The sequence below is a fragment of the Orcinus orca genome, chromosome 8, assembly GCF_937001465.1.
Source record: "Orcinus orca chromosome 8, mOrcOrc1.1, whole genome shotgun sequence".
Taxonomy (NCBI): Eukaryota; Metazoa; Chordata; class Mammalia; order Artiodactyla; family Delphinidae; genus Orcinus; species Orcinus orca.
The window spans coordinates 6,640,844-6,660,599 of record NC_064566.1 but is presented as its reverse complement, the minus strand read 5'-3'; the positions used below and the strand labels follow the sequence as shown (position 1 = coordinate 6,660,599).

General features: G+C 54.6%; 2 protein-coding genes across 3 annotated transcripts; one reads left to right on the top strand and one right to left on the bottom strand.

Annotated features, from left to right (window-relative positions):
- Nucleotides 1-13,299: 13,299 nt before the first annotated feature.
- C8H11orf68 (chromosome 8 C11orf68 homolog) lies at nucleotides 13,300-15,564 on the bottom strand. Of its 2 annotated transcripts, XM_033416916.2 has the most exons (3): nucleotides 15,371-15,502; nucleotides 14,979-15,183; nucleotides 13,300-14,699 (listed from the first exon to the last, which is right to left on the bottom strand). In XM_033416916.2, exon 3 carries the CDS (start codon nucleotides 14,696-14,698, stop codon nucleotides 13,943-13,945), a length of 756 nt encoding a protein of 251 aa, XP_033272807.1. In that variant the 5' UTR covers nucleotide 14,699; nucleotides 14,979-15,183; nucleotides 15,371-15,502; the 3' UTR covers nucleotides 13,300-13,942. The 2 variants fall into 2 exon arrangements, with proteins under 2 accessions (XP_033272807.1, XP_004264435.1); XM_004264387.4 differs by lacking the exon at nucleotides 14,979-15,183 and having other exon boundaries at nucleotides 15,371-15,564.
- A 106-nt stretch (nucleotides 15,565-15,670) lies between these two features.
- DRAP1 (DR1 associated protein 1) lies at nucleotides 15,671-17,990 on the top strand. Its single transcript, XM_004264388.4, has 7 exons — nucleotides 15,671-15,970; nucleotides 16,215-16,287; nucleotides 16,397-16,490; nucleotides 16,784-16,903; nucleotides 17,024-17,117; nucleotides 17,335-17,423; nucleotides 17,774-17,990. The coding sequence occupies exons 1-7, from the start codon at nucleotides 15,929-15,931 to the stop codon at nucleotides 17,877-17,879; spliced, it is 618 nt and encodes a 205-aa protein (XP_004264436.1). The 5' UTR covers nucleotides 15,671-15,928; the 3' UTR covers nucleotides 17,880-17,990.
- Nucleotides 17,991-19,756: the final 1,766 nt, after the last annotated feature.

Sequence of the window (19,756 nt, the reverse complement as noted above, 5' to 3'; positions counted from 1 at the left end):
AACAACCATGGGAGGTAGGTGTCATTATCATCCCCATTTTACAGATGGGGAAACTGAGGCTGAGAGATGTTGAAATGAGGTGCCTAAGATCACTAAGCCAGTGGCTGAAGCAGGTTGCCAAATCAGGGCTGTGGGAGCTCCAAGCCCGGGCTCAGGCAAGGGTTTTCAAAACCCTCACAGACAGACATGTTTTCACACATGCACAATATCAGTGCTGAGAGAACCACCCTGAAACTTCTTCTTTGCCTCTTCCCATTCTACAGATGAAGAAACTGAGGAGAGAACAAGGAGCTGCCAGTGTCACACAACTATACAGAGAGAGAGTTGGGCTCTCCTGCTTTCCACTGGTACCTCCTTTTTAAAAAATTGTTTATTTGTTTATTTATTTATTTTTGGCTGTGTTGGGTCTTTGTTACTGTGCGCGGCCTTTCTCTAGTTGCGGTGAGCGGGGGCTACTCTTTGTTGCAGTGCGCAGGTTTCTCGTTGTCGTGACTTCTCTTGTTGCAGAGCACGGGCTCTAGGCGCGCAGGCTTCAGTAGTTGTGGCATGTGGGCTCAGTAGTTGTGACTTGCGGGCTCTAGAGCTCAGGCTCAGTAGTTGTGGCGCACGGGCTTAGTTGCTCCGCGCCATGTGGGATCTTCCCGGACCAGGGCTCGAACCTGTGTCCCTTGCATTGGCAGGCAGATTCTTAACCACTGTGCCACTAGGGAGGCCCTCCATTGGTACCTCCTTTTGATCAGCTCCAGTTTTGTCCTCAGGGAGGGAAGATTTCAGGAAGGTGGGGACCTGGGCTGCCTTACTTGGGGACAGACGTCAGGGTCAGTTGACACATTCAGGACTTAGAGCCAAGAGGCCAGCTTGGCCCTGGGCTTCCAGTCTCAGTACCACCATTTTCTGTCTCTGTTACCCTGGGCGGGTCACCTTCCTGCTAAGTCCCACTCCCAATGGAAATAATTGAGCCTCCTGCTGACCTCATGGGGTTGCTATGGGATCAGATGAGATCACAAATGTGAAAGTGCTTTGTAGGCCGTAAAGTGATGTGCACTCAGAAGGTGGTTACCAGCCTGGTGCCTCTCCCTTGCCCTTATTCTACTCAATGCTTGTCATTCTCTAAAAAGAAAAGGAACCACCAGCAGTTTACCAGAATGAGAAATATATGGGTGTGTGTGTGTGTGTGCACGTGTGTGTGTGCATGTGCGTGCATGAGAGAGAGAGGGAGAGAGAGAGAGAGAGAGATTTTTTCAGGCAGTGTGATTCACGGAAAAGAACAGATATGCTGGAATCAGACAAGCCTGAGGTCTGAATTCGAATTCTGGTTAGGCTGCTCGCCAGCTGTGTGCTCTGGATGAGGCATACAGTCTCTCAGAGCCTCATCTGTAAAATGAAGACATAACGATAACTATATAGTGATAACGTCTCAGGGTTGTCGGAGAATAGATATAAAATGATGTCACATGCTTCATACAGCATATAGTAAACATTTGACAAATAGCAAAAATAATTACGTGTTAATAAAAAGCCCCAGGGCTGGGAGCTCTGGGGGCTCTGATCACATGCTAAGGTACTCATGTGCATGCACACACACTAACTGATATCTGAATTCCTTGGCTAAGTCCAAGCAGGACAGGTCGGAGTGACACAGGCAGCCAGGTTGTGGCACATGCGAGGCTTAACACAGGTCAGCCTTGACTGCATTCGTCTGCCGGCTCCAGAAACACCACCCTACCCCCACTCCCCAAGCAGCCTGGGACAGTGACTGAGCAGGGGCTCAGGTTTCGTGTGTGTGTGTGTGTGTGTGTGTGTGTGTGATTACGTGACTCTGAAAGTCCCTTCCTGCTCTAACCGTCAGTGGAGCCACAAGGAGGTCCTTTCAGAGGCAGCACATTCCAAGCTCCTCAGTCACTAACGCCCGCCTCGTGGCTGCAGTAACGTTCCTGGCCCCTGACCTCACCGGCTCCCACCCAGGGAGGCCTGGTGAGAATCCCAGGGGGCCACAGTGGTTTCAGGAGTCTGGGGGCTGGGAGGTCTGAAAGATCCAGGCATTGTCCCTTGGCAGCTGTGTGAGACTGGCTCAATCACCTTCCCTCTCTGAATCCCTGACAATCCCCACCTCCTGGGGCTGCAATGAGGTGAAAGGAGGTGGTGGATGAGTGTGCCTTGCGCCCAGTAGGTTCTGTCAATGCTCCCAGGGCATTGTAGGTGATGTTTGTTTTCCAGTTTGCGTTCACTTTCTACATTGAAGTTTATTTAGTTTTAAAATTGAGGTGAAATTCATATAACATACAATTAGCCATTTTTAATTAATGTTTTGTTAAAGTCTTTTAATTAATTAATTGATTTTTATTTTTGGCTGCGTTGGGTCTTCCTTCCTGCACATGGGCTTTCCCTAGTTATGGCGAGCTGGGGCTATTCTTCGTTGCAGTATGCACACTTTTCATTGCGGTGGCTTCTCTTGTTGCGGAGCACGGGCTCTAGGCGCGTGGGCTTCAGTAGTTGTAACTCGCGGGCTCTAGAGCGCAGGCTCAGTAGTTGCAGCGCACGGGCTTAGTTGCTTCGCGGCATGTGAGGTCTTCCCGGACCAGGGATCGAATTCGTGTCCCTGCATTGGGAGGCGGATACTTAATCACTGCGCCAACAGGGAAGTTCCTTCCTAGCCTTTTTTTTTTTTTTTTTTTTTTGCGTACATGGGCCTCTCCCGTTGTGGAGCACAGGCTCAGCGGCCATGGCTCACGGGCCCAGCCGCTCCACGGCATGTGGGATCTTCCCAGACCAAGGCCCGAACCCGTGTCCCCTGCATCGACAGGCGGAATCTCAACCACTGCGCCACCAGGGAAGCCCCTTCCTAGCCATTTTAAAGTGTACACTTCAATGGGATTTTGTGCATTCACGATGTTGTGCAACCACCACTTCTCTCTAGTTTTAAAACTTTTAAATTATCCCAGAAAAACACTCCATATCCATTAAGTAATGACTCCCAATTAGCCCCTCCTCCCATCCCCTGGTATCCACTAATCTGCTTTCTGTTTCTACAGATTTGCCTCATATGGACATTTCATATAAATGGAAAATCTGTTGTACAATTTGTGGCCTTTTGTGTCTGGCTTCTTTCATAGCATAATGCTTTCCAGGCTGACCAGTGTTGTAGCAAGTAGCAACACCTCATTCCTTTTTATGGCTGAATAATATTCAATTGTATGGCTATACCACAATTTATTTATTCATCAGTTGATGGACGTTGGGTTGTTTCTACTTTTTGGCTATTATGAATAATGCTTCTGTGGACATTGTGTACAAGCTTTTGTGTGAACATGTGTTTCCATTTATCTTGGGCATATACCTAACAGTGGAATTGCTGGGTCATATGGTAACTCTCTGTGTAATCTTGTGAGAACTGCCAGACTGTTTTACACACTGGTTGTACCCTTTTACATTCCTACCAGCAGTGCCTGAGGGTTCTAATTTCTCTACATCCTTGCCAACACTTATTATTTTCTGTTTTTAAAATACATCCTAGAGGGTGTGAAGTGATCGTGTCTCTTTTTCTTTTTTGAATTTTATTTTATTTATTTTTTAATACAGCAGGTTCTTATTCGTTATCCATTTTACACATATTAGTGTATATATGTCAATCCCAATCTCCCAGTTCATCACACCACCCCCTACCCCCCGCCCCTGCCGCTTTCCCCCCTTGGTGTCCATACATTTGTTCTCTATTCATTGTGTCTTGATTTGCATTTCCTTAATAACCAATCATGTTCCTTAATGACCAATGAACATCTTTTCATATGCTTGTTGGCCATTTGTATATATTTTTTGGACAAATGTGTATTTAAGTCCTTTGCCCATTTTTAATTAGGTTGCTTTCTTTTTGTTGTTGCTGAATTATATGAGTTCTTTATATATTCTGGCTACCAAACGCTTATCAGATATATGATTTGCAAATGTTTTCTAACATTCTGTAGGTGGTCTTTTCACATTCTTCATAAAGTCCTTTGATGCCCAAAAGTTTTTATAATTTTTTTGAAGTTCAGTTCACCTATTTTTCCTTCTGTTGCTCATGCTCCCAGTGTCCAATTGAAGAATCCATTGCCAAATTTGAGGTCATGAACATTCACCCCTATGTTTTCTTCTAATAGTTTTATAATTTGATTCTTATATTTAGGTTGTTGATGAAATTGAAGTTTAACATAACTACAGTAAAGGGCACTCATCCAACATGTTCAGGTCAGTGATTTTTTACATGTATGTAAACGCATGTAGCTACCACCCTGATCAAGGTGTAGGGTATTTCCAACAGCCGAGAACCTCTTTGTGCCTCCTCCCACTCACCATCCCCCATCTATAGGTAACCACTATTCTGACTTCTAGAGTCATAGATCAGTTTTGCCTGTTCTTGAACTTCATGTAAATGGAAACATACAGCATGTACTCTCTTGGGTCTGGTTTCTTGTTTTTTTTTTTTTTGGCCGCACCATGCGGAATGTGGGATTCTGGTTCCCTGACCAGGGATCGAACCTGCGTGCCCCCTGCATTGGAAGCACGGAGCCTTAACCACTGGACCACCAGGGAAGTCCGGGGTCTGGCTTCTTTTACACAGCATGTCTGAGGGATTCGTCTACATTGTTGGGTAAAGCAGTAGCTTGGTCTTTCCCATTACTGTGTAGCATTTCATTGCACAAATATCCCATAATCACTCTCTACATTCTGATGATGATATTGGGGGCTCTCCAAGTTTGGGGCTCTTCTGAATAAGGCTGCTGTGAACATTTTTTTTTGGCTGTGCTGCGCGTGACTTGCAGGATCTTAGTTCCCCAACCAGGGATTGAACCCGTGCCTCCTGCAGTGGAAGCACGGAGTCCTGACCACTGGACTGCCAGGGAATTCCCTCATGAGCATTCTTGATATGTCCTTCGGTGGCCAATTGCACTCACTTCTCTTGGATATGTGCCCGGGGTGGATTTGTGGGTCATAGGGTACCTATAAATTTGGCTTTGATTCTCTCCAACAGTTCTCCAACCCACCAGCAGTGGGTCAGAATTCCAGTCTCCCCACATCTGGAGGTGACATTTCAGTTCATTTCAACAAAAAGATTTTTTTCCCTTGGTCCTAGTCCCCTCCCATCTGTTCTGGACACTCTCCACAGCCTCCAGCTTGCTCCCTCCCCTCCACTTCCCACAAGCAGCCTGAGGAATTTTTAAAATCCTGACAATGTTCACAGAAAAATCTCTTACAATTCTGACCATTTCACCCTCAGACTTGGACCCTTCCGAGCCACCACGCTTCAAATTGCTACACAGGAGGGTCTGAGGTTTGGGAAAGGGTGGGGTCAGGATGCTTGATACACTCTGTGTTCTTTTTGGTTGTCCGTTGATTGGGGGACTTGGAGGGCCAAAAGGGTCACACTAGTGGCTCACGCTCATGTAGCTCTTATGAACCAGGCACTGTTCAAAGTAATTCATTAATCCTCACAACAACCCTGTAGAGACAGATAATAATATTATACCCATTTTACAGATTAGGGAATGGAGGCATAGAGAAATTAATCAACTAGCTGAAAGCCACACAGCAAGGAAATTGTGGAGCCAGGATTTGAACCTAAGCAGTCAGTCTCCGGAGCCTGAGCTCCTCACTGCCTTACTGGTCTGTCCTTTGAAAACAGCCAGAATCCTTAACATGGCATCCCAGGCCCTTCCAGGTGTGGGCCACCTGCCCAGGGTCCTCCCTCAGCAGCACCCAGTTACTCTCTCTGCACCAGGCTTACTACTGGACCAAGCTTCTCACCTTTGCAGAGGCTATTCTCTCTGCCCACAATGCCCTCCCTCATCCCCTTGCCTGGGCAACTCTCATCTTGCAGGTCTCAGTTTCCCCATCACTTCCTCAGGAGGCCTTCCATGAGTCCATGAGTCCTTTATTTATTTATTTATTTATTAGCTGCATTTGGTCTTAGTTGCGGCATGTGGGCTCTTTCTTTGTGGCATGCGGGCTCTTCTTTGTGGCACGCGGGCTTCTCTCTAGTTGTTGCGTGCAGGCTCAGTAGTTGCAACACTTGGGCTTAGTTGCCCCACGGCATGTGGTATCTTAGTTCCCCGACCAGGGACTGAACCCGCGTCCCCTGAATTGGAATTTTGATTCTTAACCACTGGACCACCAGGGAAGTCCTCATGAGTCCTTTTTTTTTTTTTTTTTAATTTTTATATATTTATTTATTTTTGGCTGCATTGGGTCTTCGTTGCTGCACTCGGGATTTCTCTAGTTGCGACGAGTGGGGGCTACTCTTCATTGTGGTGCGTGGGCTTCTCATTGTGGAGCACGGGGTCTCGGTGCACGGGCTTCAGTAGTTGTGGCTTGCAGGCTGCAGAGTGCAGGCTCAGCAGTTGTGGCACACGGGCTCAGCTACTCCGCGGCATGTGGGATCTTCCTGGACCAGGGCTCGAACCCGTGTCCCCTGCATTGGCAGGCGGATTCTTAACCACTGCGCCACCAGATAAGTCCCATGAGTCCTTAACCTAGGTTAAATCCCTCATGTAATAGAGTCCCATAGCACTATGCAGGGTATTACATTTTTTTTTTAACCTGCTCAGAATAATTTTTAAAGATTTTCTGTTTGGGGGAGACAAACACAAAACACTATATATATATATATATATATATATATATATATATATATATATATATATATAGTGCATGTAAGAGAAAAAATTATTTTAAAACATTTTTATTTTTTACTTTGCCTTATGTTTTAAAATTTTTCATTGCATTTGTTTTTCAACTAGGTAATACATTTACATGCTTCAAGATCCAGAAGCCACACAAGGGTGTACAGTGAAAAGCCTCCCTCTCTACTGTATTCAGTCTCTTGCCTATCTTTTTACCCAGAAGTTAGCCTGCTCTACACCCTGTTTTGCTCCTTGCTTTTTTGTTTTCTTATATCTTGGAAATCCTTCCACTGAGTATATGTAGACCTGCCCCATCAAACAAAAATCTACTTCATTGAGGTATATTTTACATTCAGTAAAATTTACATTTTAAAAAATGTGCCGGTCTTATGTCTGACCATTTGTATTCACTCATGTAAGCACATTCCAGTCACGATATAGAATATTTCCATCCACCAGCAAATTTTCTCCTGCCCCTTTGCAGTCAATCCTCCCTACCCCAGAAAGTCACTTATCTCGGTTCTATCACCATAGATCAGTTTTGTCTCTTCTAGATTTTCACATCAGTGGAATCATACAGTGTGTACTCTTTTGTGTCTGGTTTCCGTTTCTCACCATTATGTCTGTGAGATTCATCCAGGTTGTGGGTAGCAGTAATTCACTTCTTTTGATTTCTGAGTCTGGTCCCGTTGCATCATGGACAAGTTTATCCATTCTCCTGAATTAACAGAGTTAAAGTCGAATGGAACCAGCAGTCGGGGAGGTAGGGAAGCAGACTTGGTCCTGGCCCCAAGGTGTTTACAGCCCAAAAAAGGGATCAGCTGCTGAGGAAAACATCCCTGGTGGAAGGTAGAGAGTGCTGGGGCCGGGAGCTGGAGAGCGCCGGGGGAATTACAGGAGCGCCCAGGAAGGAAGGATGCTTTCCTATTGTGAGGGTAGGGGCAGCAGGTTTCCTGGTTGAGGGGTATCTGAAGATGGAGGAGATATTTCTGGATTTGGAGTCAGTAGGCTTTACAAAGGCCCGGGGGGTTGGGAGAGGCGAGGCCTGGCTCCCTGTTGTCTAGGGCATGTGGTAGAATGTGTATTGGGACCATGATGGGAAGGGTGGGCTGAGTGAGGCCTAAGCCAGGGCCCTTAGTCCCGTGTGAGGGGCTTGACTTGGGCTAGAGGACAAGAGGACCCCTGAGTGCTATTTGAATGGGGAAGGGACCTATGCTCACTTTACTGAGGCTGGAGTCTGGGGAGGAGGGGGCTGGAGTCCCTTATGGGAAGGTCTTCTGGCCCGTGGGGTGGAGGGAGCCATTTGGTGGGGCCTGGGCCGAGGAACAGGGTGGGATGAGAAGGGGCTGGGCTGCTGCTTCCAGGGCCTAGGTATCACCCTCCTCATTCCCCAGATGCCACTGAGCACTGGTCCCTCTGCTGTCCTTTGAGCCTCATGCCACCCTGCTGTGAAGGCAGTCCTGTCCCCATGATGCAGAGGAGCACATGAGGCTCCAGAGAGGGAAAGGAGCTGGGCTAAAGGGTTGCAGGGAGTCTGTGCGGAGGCAGACCTCTCCATCCCAGGGCACTGGGGAGAGTGTTATCTACATGGTCCCAGCTCTGGCTGCACCTCTGATTTGTTATGGGACCTCAGGCCAGTCTTTTTCCCTCTGGGAGCCTCAGTTTTTCCTTCTTGCAGATTAGTGGTTTACATACAGTGATCCCTAAAACCAGAGGTTTCCGCAGAGGTGCGCTGAGGGAAGGGGCAGGGCAGAATGGGCCGTCATCCCTCTTCCAACCAGCGCGGCTCAGGGAGGCAGGAGGGATAGCAACGTGAGCTCTGGAGTTGGATGGCCTGGGTTTGAGTCCTGGCTGTGTGACCTGGGTCATTCTCTTCTTTATGCTTGTTTCCTCACTTTTAAGACGGAGATCATAATGATTGTACGCGCCCTTCAGTACATGAGGCAAGGTGTGGATGGCACTTAGCACAGGACTGGTACAGTAAGCGATCAATACACGTTAGTGAGGGTTTTCTTGCTGTTATGTTTTGTGCCACGTGGACCATTTCCTCTGAATGCAGGACATCGAGGGCTCTGCTGTTGGTGCCCGTGATGGCGCTCTGCCCGCTCAGCCTGGCCTCTTATTTCTTAGAGTAGCTGCTGTTCCCTGCAGACCCAGGCCCAGGGAAGTTGGGGACTGTCACTCAGTTCTTGGACTCTCCTACCCTCCCAGGCCTGAGGCTTCCCGCCACCTCCAGGCTCCAGGCTCCGGGTGCCAGCTCTGGCTGTGGGCCAGGAGGGGGATGAAACTCTCATCCAGGGATGAAAGGCTGGTAGGCCTGGGCTGGGCTAATAAACCGCCCCACCCTCGCTGGGAGGACCTCTGGGCACCCGTGTAAACTGAGTCATGGGGGACAAGGGGGTGAGTCATCCGCTTGTGAGTGGGAGCCAGATGGGCAGAGGTTGTCTGCGTGGGGCCCTGGGCTACACTCCACAGAGCCACACCCTCAGCTCCCCTCGAGTAGCCAGCGGGCCCCTGGCCCAGGACAGAGGGCGCAGGGCCGGCCTGCTGAGGGGCAGTGGCCTGGAGGCTGGACTCTCGGTGTGCACGTGTGTGCCTGTGTGTGCGGGCATGAGTGTGTGTGGTGTCAGGGCCGGGGGCAGGCAGACAGGAAAGGGAGGCTCTGACGCAGGGATGGGGGGGCGGGAAAGGATTGGTCTTTGGAAAGGAGTCAAAACCCTCCAGAGGAAGATTTTGGCGGGAACGCCTCGCTGCCCTCTCCTGCCCTCTGTGGGTTTGGCTGATTTTTTTTCTGCAGGAGCCAGCTTTCTCCCTTTAGCCTCGGAGGAGCCAGGGTCCCGTGGGTGACCTGCCTGTCCTCTAGGGTTCCCAGGGGCCTGAGTTGGGACGTGAGGATAAAGGGTCCCCAGAGACCACTTCAGACTTCACCCCAGGGAGGCCTCTGGCCCCTGGGGCCAGAGGTGCTCAGGGAGAGGGGGGATCACCCTGCCGTAGGGGTGTGCACAGTGCTCGGGCGTTGTGGAGAGCCTCCGGAGCATTTCCAGCCTTGACTGTGGCCTTTACTTACCCCCTTTCTGCTCAGTTTACTCCTCAGTAAAACGAGGGCTGTGAGGACCAAAAGGGGTGAATGCGTACAAACTGCTTAGAGTAGTGTTTGGAACAGAGCAGGTCTGCATGTGTGTTTGTTCTTGCTATCTGAGCCTCAGTTTTCTCATCTGAAAAATGGGTAAGTGGGGGGAAATGCCTGAGGTGCCCCTTGTCCAGCCGTCGCTCTGGTTCCAGTCTCTGCCTCTATTCCCTAGGAAGCTGCCCCGATGCCCGGCCACCCTGCCCAACTCTGTCCCTCTGTCCAGCCTGGGGGCGTTTCAAGCCCTACTAGGAGGCCAGTAATCAAGGAAAGGTAGGTTTCTGGGCTAGGTGCCCTCAGGTTACTCCTCAGCACCTGGGGGATGCGCGTCAGAGAAACGGGGAGTTTCCCTCCTCAGATGAATCAGCTGTGTGACCCAAGCCTGGTCTCTGCCAGGGTCCCTCCCAGTGGGCGGGAGTGGGGTGCAGTTGCTGGGAAAATCCCCCAAACCTCGCCAAAGCTCTGGCTGAAGCTTTCTCCCGACTCAGCTGTTTCCTGTCCTCCCCGATTCAGCCCCTCGCCCTAGCCGGAATCAGGAGGTGGGTAGAGATTCTCCCCATTCACAGGCTAGCCCCTCTGGAGCCTCCTGCCTGGGGGCTGGGGTTCGCGGTGCATGCGAGCGGGAGTAGATGCAGTGCAGGTGTCCTCCTTTTCCTGGCTCAGTCATCCTTCTGTGGTTTTATAAAAGGGAGCAGAGCACAGCGGCTTGTCCAAATTTATCCAGCCTGGCCTACCCCGGGTCAGGGCTGCTCCCTGATGCCTGTATGGGAACGGGCCAGACAAACAGGACACAATTCCCTGCCAGCCTGAGTGGGTGTGTCTTGGGAGCTTTTGCCCTGGCAGGGGAGCAGTCCCCGCTGTAGGCCCGGGAGATCCTTCCTGCTCAGTAGGCTTAGTCACTCTACTCTCTGGGCCTCAGTTTCTCCAACAGTAAAATGGGAATCTTAGTCTTGGCCCAGCCTCTCTCTCAGGTGGTTCTGAGGGCCGAACCTGTGTGCTTTACAAATCAGATCCTAAGTCGTTGCTGGATCTCAATTACCTCGGCAGCCCCCCTCCCCACAGCACTTTCACATAGTGGGGGCTCAACAGTGCGCTGGGTGCTGTGGAGCTGAATGACCGGGATTCAAATACTGAACTCTGTAACCTTGAACCAATTACTGAACCACTCTGGGCTTCAGTTTCCTCTTCTGCAAAATGGCAATAATAGTAGAGCTGGGTGAGGCTTAGATAACGTAGGTACACACTTAGCACAGTGCCTTGCTCTTGTTATGAATGGAATGAGGAAACTGAGGCCCAGAGACAGAGGGCAACTTTCATTCAGTCACTCAGTTATTCAATCATGTTTATTTGGCACTTATGCTAAGCCAGGTACTATGCTGGATGCTGAGGACACGCTGGGGGATAAAGCACAGCCACTGTCCTGGAGGGGCCTCGGATGCACAGCTGAGAGCCACAGGTGCGTGTGCATTACGGGAGCCTGGGGTGTGCATGGCTGGGGGAGGGGGAACCTCTGAGTGGATGACACCTGAGCATGTGCATCTGAGATCTGGAGTCAGCCAGGGAAGCGGGTGAGGGTCAGGTATACCAGGCAGAGGCAACAGCATGAGAATAGGCACAAAAATGAGGAGGCCAGCGGGTGTGCAGGAAAAACACAGGCAGCTCATGGTTCTGGACCCAGAAGCAGTGAAGCAGGGAGTGGAGGAGATGAGGCTGCAGGCAGTGGCAGGGGATGGACTTGAGTCACTCGTTCATTCATTCAATAATTTATGAAAAGGTTGCTCTGGCCACAAACTGTGCTAGGCCCTCTGGGGACAGGGCTGAGATTTAGGCATTGTTCTGCCTTCACTGAGCATAGTCTGGGCATGTGGCTTAGGGGCCAGCAGCGGGAGAGAGACATTAATCCAGTGGTTACATAAGTAACCCCTCGATCCTCACTGCAAGGCAGGTGTTCAAGCAGAAAGAAGAGCCTGAGGTCCAGGGCTGCGTGCCAGGGGTGAAGGGAGAGCCAATTGGCTCCGGGCTGGGGGGCGGGGGTGAGCACGGGCAGAAAGGGACGCCTGAGGGAAGCTGGGGCAGCTGGGGGCGGGGGCTAGGCCATACCGGGCTCAGGAGAGTGGACTCTAAGTTGCAGGCTGTGGGGAGCCACAGAAGGGCTTTGAGTAGCAGATGGACACAGGCCACTCTGCAGGACAGCTGGCAGTGGGGGGAGGGAGGGGGAATGGGGCAGAAGAGGCAAGTTGTAATGGTTTGGGAGAGAGAGTGAGGAAGGGGCTAAAGCAGGGCCATGACGATGGAGGACAGGCGCTAAGTGTGTGAAATGGCTACTTATGGAAGAAGAACCAGGTGGTGTTGACACCACTTGGGCATCTTTGTGGGACCCACAAGGGCCTGGCCAGGATCCTCCCACGCCTTGGCCCCATTTGGGTAAGTGCAAGGCACTGCCAGTCTGAGGGGCACCAGGCTTTGACCTGGAGACCACCCAACCCTGGGAACTTCCCAGGGCTGGGCTGAAGGGGACTCAGCCCCGGGTGCGGAGGAGGCTGGGGAGGGGGCCAAGCCAGCATCTTATGACTCACCTACTTCCACCCAGTCAGCCTGGTGGCATCTCCGCTCCCCTGCTCCAAATTCCAATTTGATGAGGCTGCTGGAGGCTGACTCAGCTCCAGCACGGCACGAGAGCAGCGTCCCAAGGGGCTCCCTGCCAGGAGCCGCCAGCCAAGCTCAGGGCCCTCCCAGAAGCTATAGCAGCCTCAGCTGAGCGGTATGGCCCAGGGAGGTCATGTTGAGTGAATGTGCCTGCTGGGTTGCAAAAAGCTAACTGCAGGTGAGGCCAGGGACGCCACTCTGCCTGAGGAGAACTGGGGTGCAAGTCTCAACTCTGCCCAACTCACTGCATGACCCTGAGGGATCATCTCTCTCCCCTCTTGGCCTCAATTTTCTTGACCATAAATTGGGCCCAAATCTTCTCCTGTTAGGTTGCGAGAATTAAATAATCCATATGGAAGTGATGTGCAAACAGTCCAGTGTCCTCTGTGATGGTCAGGGAGGCGGGAGAGGTGAGTAGAAATGGGAGGACTTCCAAGGCTCCCTGAGGTTGTGCAGGTTGTTCACTGCACAAGGATATCCAGCCTAGGCGGCTGAAACCCAACCCATCCTCTGTTCACCAGACCATGTGCCCTGGCCTAGAACTGCCAGGACCAAGCAGATACCTTTCTCTAGTGGGCACAAATATACCCTCTGAGCTAGCAGTAGCCCCTCAGACTTTGCTGGGCCAAATCTCTGAATTTATGGGAAGTCACTGAGAAACTGATTCTGATTCTTGGGATGGAGGGGAAACAGGGCCGGCTTTGCAGAGGCTCTCAGAGAGGCTCCAGCCTTGGCTGTGAGGCATATCTTACTACTGGAGGCAGTTGGGGGGGCCCAGTCAGAACAGAGGGGCAGTCTCTCCTGGCCCTGCCTCTCTCCAGCAACCAAAGCAGGTAACCACCAACAGTGTCTTCAAAAACACTCAAGACACAGACCCAAGCTGGGTTTTATTGAAATGCCAGGAGCAGGCATGTGACAAGGTAGCTGAAGAAAGGAGGAAGGTGGTGTGGGCTATGAGATGGCAGGGAGGGGCAGGCCCCGTATCCATGGCCCTGGCAGCCCCTGTCTCTGCCAGGAGCTGAGTGGAACAATCACCCACCCACCCCCAACAAAATGGCATGCTCAGGCCTGCAGGGCCTCTGCCCGCTGGACTGTGAAGGCCCCAAGGAGAGGGACTGGAAGCACTAGGTTTTCTCTCCTGTGAGGGAGGAAGAGAAGGGGAGGATGCAGGAGGAGGGGGAGGTACAGCCAAAACTGAGGGTGTGGCCAAGGAAGGCTCTCCTGCTGGTGTCCACGCCCAGCCTGTAGTCCTGGGTGACCAAGGGGCGCAGCAGCGAATAGAGAGGCTGAAGGTCTGGCACTCAGGGAGCCAGAGCCTCCAGCCAGTGGGGACTTGAGTCAGCCCTGAACACAGGACAGAAGTTCAAAGGGTTCGTAGATGCAGGCAGTTCCCGAGTGACCCAGTCCTCAGAGCAGGGGACGCTCAGCCTCCTTGGGACAAGGAGGGGAAGACAGACAGGAGGATCCATCCCTAGCAGGGGCGGCAGAGGGTGGTCTCCCCCATTTGGCCCCACTAGGTCAGTTCCACATTGTTGGCACGGTCCAGCACACGGGAACCACGGGTGCTGCCCCCAAGCTGGAAACGGCTCTCATAGAGAGTGGGGCAGAGGTGCCAGCGGTTGGCCCGGTAGATGCCCAGGTAGGTGTAGACGTCAGGTTTGTAGGTGAGCAGACACTTAACGCCTGCTGCACGGATGGCTGCATCTGCTTCCAGTACACCCAAGCGGTCCGTGAAGTCGTCTGTATAAACACAGATGACCTGCCGCCCACCCTCCTTGGCCCGTGGGCTCACCTTGGCCACCTGAAGCCGGCCCTCGACCACGGCTCGAGCAATGCCAGCCCAGGCGTGGTCCAGCTTGAAGCCAGGTGCCAGGTGTATCAGCCATTTGCCAGAGAGCACCTGGTGGGTGATGGCCAACTGGCGCAGGGTACCTGGCGTGATGGGCCGCCCGCTGGTCTGCAGAGCCTCCCAGGCTACCTGCAGGCCCTGCACATCACCCGAGTTGGGGACATAGCCCTGCCCGTATGCTGCAATCCAGCCCACGGGCTCAGAGTTGGGCGAGCCAGGGTCCCCGTAGCGGGTAACTTGGGATGGTGGGTACTTGGCCAACCAGGCATCCAGCTCTGTGGCAGGTGTGGTGCGGGCGTCAAACACCAGCCAGGGGTCCATGTCAGCTGCCATGGCCTCTGCAGCCAGGTGCTCAGCAGTGAAGCCATCTTCACGACCACCTGGAGAGTCCTCGTCCTCCAGCTCCTCACCTGGTTCCATCCTGCCGTAGGGAACTGAGTTAGGGCAGGTCCACGACAGACCCAACTTGCTGGGCCCTAGTGGGTGCCAGACACTGAATTAACTGTGTGGCCTTGGGCAAAATGTCGCTGTGCCTCAGTTGCCTCATCTTTACAATGGATAACAACTGTTCCTGTCTCAAACAGCTGTAGAGAATTAAATGCCTGAAGTGGAACAAAAGCTGTGAAGATGTTGTTAATGTTATTACTACTCTCCCTGACCTACAGACGAGGAAACCGAAACTCAGAGAGACTGGACTCACCCAAGGTCACACCTGCAGTGAGTGACAGGGCCGAAATGTGAATTCAGGCGTGGGAACCTCCCGGCCCTGCCAGAGGATGGCAGCTTTCCCGGGCGCCGGGAGTTAATGGAGGAAGGCAAAGCACACGTTCGCGCAGCACCGCGGCAGGCCCCATGGCGCCAGGCCTCCAGGTGGGCGTTATCCAGCCCATTTAACGACGAGGACACTGAGGCCAGAGACGGCAGTGACCGATCCGAGGCCAACGGGGCGGTGTCCGGACTCGAACCCACAGTCGATAGAACCTGCAGGAGGGCCAGCCTCCCGCCCCGCCGCGCCCGCCGCCATTAGCGCCAACGGCCCTAGCTGCGCCCCCGCCCCGCCCCGCCCTACCCCTTCCCGCCGCCCGGGGTCACCTCCGGCCTTCGCTGCGCTCGGCGCCGGCCCAGCCCCGGGCCCGGCTCCGCTCCTGCCTGGGATCTGCGCCGCCGCCGCCGCCGCGCCCCGCCCCCGCCACGGCTGCCGCCGCCGCCGCCGCCATCTTAGCGCCCCGCCGCTTCAACAACAACTTTATAGACAAGCGCAGCACAGGGAGGGGCCGGGGGAAGGGGCGGGGCAGTAGGGGGCGGGGCAGTAGGGGCGGGGCAGTAGGGGCGGGGCAGTCAGGGAACGCGAGGAGAGGCGGGCCTGCGGGGGGCGGGGCTAACGCTCTCTCTTCTGGCCTTGGGGGCGAGCGGGAGTGGCGGTCCAGTCCGCGACAGACGCGCACCGCCTGGGACGCTCTAAGGCGAGGGCGCTCGGGCCCTGCGGCGGTGTCGTGACCGGCGGCGCTAGGACCCTGTGGGCAGCGGCGGGGGCGGAGCGGGCGGCACCAGGACCCGGGGGAACCGCGGCGGGCGGGCGACGAGCAGGCCCGTGGGCCGGGAGGCTGCGGGCGGCGGCGCTGGGCCCGGCGCGGCGAGAGAGGCCCCGAGATGCCGAGCAAGAAGAAGAAGTACAACGCGCGGTTCCCGCCGGTGAGCACGTGGCCAGGCCCCGGAGGAGCGGGCCGGGCTCTCGGGAGGCTCCGGCCCAGGCCCGGCTAGGGAGTAGGGCGCATCGCGATGTTCGGGGGCCCGGACGCCCCGCCCCCTTCCGTGCCCTCTCAGCGTCGGTGCCCCCCGCCCCCTTTCTCCTGGGATGCTCCCTTTCTCTCCCCCCACTTAAGCACCCCTTCCGGGACGGAGGCGACGGGGTCCGAGCTCTCTACCCCCTCCCCAGGCACGGATCAAGAAGATCATGCAGACGGATGAAGAGATTGGGAAGGTGGCGGCGGCTGTGCCTGTCATCATCTGTATCCTGTTGGGGGCTGGTCGGATTGAGGGAGGTGGGGGAGGCCGGCAGCCCGAGGTCGCTTTGTGTGGGCTGGTACACCACCGGGCGTTCTCCTTGACCCCCCTGAGCTCGGGCGCTCGAGCTTTTCCTGGAGTCACTGTTGAAGAAGGCCTGCCAAGTGACCCAGTCCCGAAACGCCAAGACCATGACCACGTCCCACCTGTGAGTGGCTCTGCTCTGGGAGGGCCCGGTTGGGGTCCTCTTCCAGGAGTTCACACGCTTAGGAGAGGCTGTGCCCTGATAGTGCGGGAGGTAGGAGGTGCTGGGAGATCAGCAAGGCCTCAAAGACTAGTGGGTTTGAACTTGGGAGGAGGGGTTGAGTGTTCTAGCAAAGCGGGGGATGGTTGGGATTGAAATTTTCCAGGCTCCATTCCCCTGACATCCAGAGAGCCCCTTGCTGAGGGTGCAGATGGCTGTGCCCTACCTGAGTGCCATCCCCTCCCCACCTCTTCCAGGAAGCAGTGCATTGAGCTGGAGCAGCAATTTGACTTCTTGAAGGACCTGGTGGCATCTGTGCCTGACATGCAGGGGGACGGGGAAGAAAACCACATGGATGGGGACAAGGGTCCCCGCAGGTGGGGAGCCAGGGTCCAGTGTCCAGGTGGGGAAGGCCAAGGCCCTTGGGGTTGGGGGTGGCTGGCGGGTGGCAAAGGAGGGGAGAGACCTCTGGGCAGATGCACTATACCTTCCTGAAGGGGCCGGAAGCCAGGGAGCAGCAACCGGAAGAATGGTGGGATGGGAAGCAAGGGCAAGGACAAGAAGCTGTCGGGCACAGACTCGGAGCAGGAGGTGAGTGCGGCCCCAGCCCTCTGTCCTGCCCCGCAGGGCAGCCTTGCATCCGGCCAGGCCAAGCTGGCTGGAGGCCTGGTCCCAACCTCACCTGTGACCTTTTCGTTTTGGTTTGTTTGCTTGTAAATTGGGGCTACGGAGGTCCATCTCCTATTTCTGCTTTCCAGTGATGAGCCCATGCCTTTCTGGTCATTTCTCATTCCTGCCTTATTCGCAGGATGAGTCTGAGGATACAGATACTGACGGCGAAGAGGAGACACCACAGGCCCCACCCCAGGCCAGCCACCCCCCTGTCCACTTTCAGAGGTAAGCAGTTCAGTGGCACCAAGAGAGGGCTAGCCGACCCCAAGGCTGACTTGTCCCTCCTGGCCTCCCTGGCCACTTGGTTCTGTTGGTTGTAGCAAATTTCAGGGATAGGAGGGGAGGAACTGAGGAGACCTTAAAGGCTGAATACTGTGCTCTCAGAAGGTCCCCTCCCCCTGGGTGAGGCTGTGTGACCTGCCCTGGATCCTTCCCCTCTCTCGGCTTGGCTCCGTGTTGGTACAGAGGGCGCTGGGCTCCAGGGCTGCCTGTGTGGAGGACCGGGTGGGGCTGAGTGGGCAGGAATCTGCACCAGAGAGTGGCCTGATCTTCCTTTCCTGCTTTCTGCCCTGCAGCCCCCCGACACCCTTCATGCCCTTCACCTCGACTCTGCCTCTACCCCCAGCACCCCCAGGCCCCTCAGCACCTGACGCAGAGGATGAAGAGGATTATGACTCCTAGCGCCCTCTGCCCCCCAGGCCCCACCCCCTTTTAGTTGGTTTTAGTTGCTCTGGGGGGAGAGAGAAGTTAGAGCTGTTCTTAAATTTATTAATAAAACAACAATAAAAGGGAGCACCAGTGTCTGTCCCAGCTTGTGTCCAGCGCTTTGTGGCCTCCTTCCCGTCCATCCACCTCCTTCCCCACGCTGAGCTGGGGCCAGGAGCCGTGGTGGTCTGGACAGCAGCTGACTGAAGGGAGGGGCCGGAGGCCACGGTTCTGCCAGAGCAGGACCGGGGGGCTGATGGAAGGAAGGCGGATCAGAGTGGCAGAGGGCCTGAGCCAGCTGGTGCCGGTCATGCTGGGAGACAACCTGTCTCATTGTGCTGTGTGAGCCTGGGCAGGTTTCTGCCCTTCTGTGAGTGGCCTCTTCTTGTCTGTCTAATGGAGACCATTCTGCTCACTCTGGGCTGCTGCAAAGGGACAGACGGGACAGGAAATGGCAACAGTCTTGTAAACAAGAGCTTGGGCCAGTTGCCTTGCAGGGCGTGTGGGGAGGGGCAGTGGGAGCAGAGGTACGTGGGGTTGTGGCGGCCTTGAAGCCTGGCTTGTGAGCGAGCAGGCTGTGACCCTGAGCAGACCCTGGAGCTGCGGGCGCGAGGTAGATGTGTGTCTTCAGGGAGCAGTGGCTTGGTGAGGCGGGCGGGGAGGCATGGCGTGCTGTCGGGAATCCTGGACGCTGATGACTGACTGCATCAGGGGCAGGGGATCCTCAAGGACTCCCAGGTTTCTTTGGGTGGGGCTGGGGGAGAATAGGAAGAAGAGGGTTAGCAAGATCTCGAGTTTGGCTGTGATGGGTTTGGGGTGTCTGTGAGGCCACTGAGGAGAGGAGTGGAGTGGGCGCTTGGACATAGGGGGCTAAAGACAGGTGTGTGAACCTTGAGCATCGGGGAGAGGGGAGGGCTGGGGCAGACCACCAAAATAGACTGAAGAGCAGCCAGCCCAAGGGCCCCCCAGGAGCCACTGCGGTGCCCACCCAGGGGCATGTGGGAGGAGGGAGAACTCAGCTGTCGGATGCCTCAGTGGCTTGGGGGTTGTGGACGGGACAGCGAGGTGAGAAACTTGGAGGTGAGTGGAAGCAACACTCAGAACCGTGGAGGGGAGGTGGGAGAGGGCAGTGGCTCAGAGTGAGGACGGAGGAACGGATTGGGGTTTATTTATTTATTTTAATTTTATTTTTTTGCGGTATGCGGGCCTCTCACCGTTGCGGCCTCTCCCGCTGCGGAGCACAGGCTCGGGACGCGCAGGCCCAGCAGCCATGGCTCACGGGCCCAGGCGCTCCACGGCATGCAGGATCTTCCCGGACCGGGGCACGAACCCGTGTCCCCTGCATTGGCAGGCGGACTCAAAACCACTGCGCCACCAGGGAAGCCCCGGGGGGGTTATTTTTTAAGATGGCAGAAATGCAGACTGAAGGGGCTGAAGGGATGGGAGGGGGGACTGATGGAGTGAGGTGGGGTTGCCCGAAGCCAACCCCAGCCTAACTGGGGAGAGGGGTTGAGTAGGTTTTGGTGGGGGACTGAGGTATTCGGTTTTTATCTGATGGCGTATGACTTCTTTGTGAAGTGGGAGGCACCATGGCAGGCCTGGGTGGGCCCAGGGCAGCTGGAGCCTGAGGGCACATGGGTCTTGTCTGCTTCTCATCTGCTCCTGCTCTAGGTGTAAGAAAGGAAAGCCCCCGGTTCCTTTTGGGGAAACATCCCTACTCAGCCTGTGGTGTGTGCAGCTGACTGCACTCCGTGGGGTTGAGGCATGGGAACCGCCAGCCTGGCCAATCAAACAGGCTCTGACCGCCATGAGTACGTAGGCAGTGTCATGACCCCAGTGGGCAACACACATGA

Bases quoted from the DNA above. Each gene is read 5' to 3' on its own strand.
- C8H11orf68 (XM_004264387.4), bottom strand. From the start codon at position 15,495: ATGGCGGCGGCGGCGGCGGCAGCCGTGGCGGGGGCGGGGCGCGGCGGC. The intron at 14,700-15,370 runs GTGACCCCGGGC...TCCCTACGGCAG, and splicing joins GAGCGCAGCGAAGGCCGGAG to GATGGAACCAGGTGAGGAGC.
- DRAP1 (XM_004264388.4), top strand. From the start codon at position 15,929: ATGCCGAGCAAGAAGAAGAAGTACAACGCGCGGTTCCCGCCG. The intron at 15,971-16,214 runs GTGAGCACGTGG...CCCCCTCCCCAG, and splicing joins ACAACGCGCGGTTCCCGCCG to GCACGGATCAAGAAGATCAT. The intron at 17,424-17,773 runs GTAAGCAGTTCA...TCTGCCCTGCAG, and splicing joins CCCCCTGTCCACTTTCAGAG to CCCCCCGACACCCTTCATGC.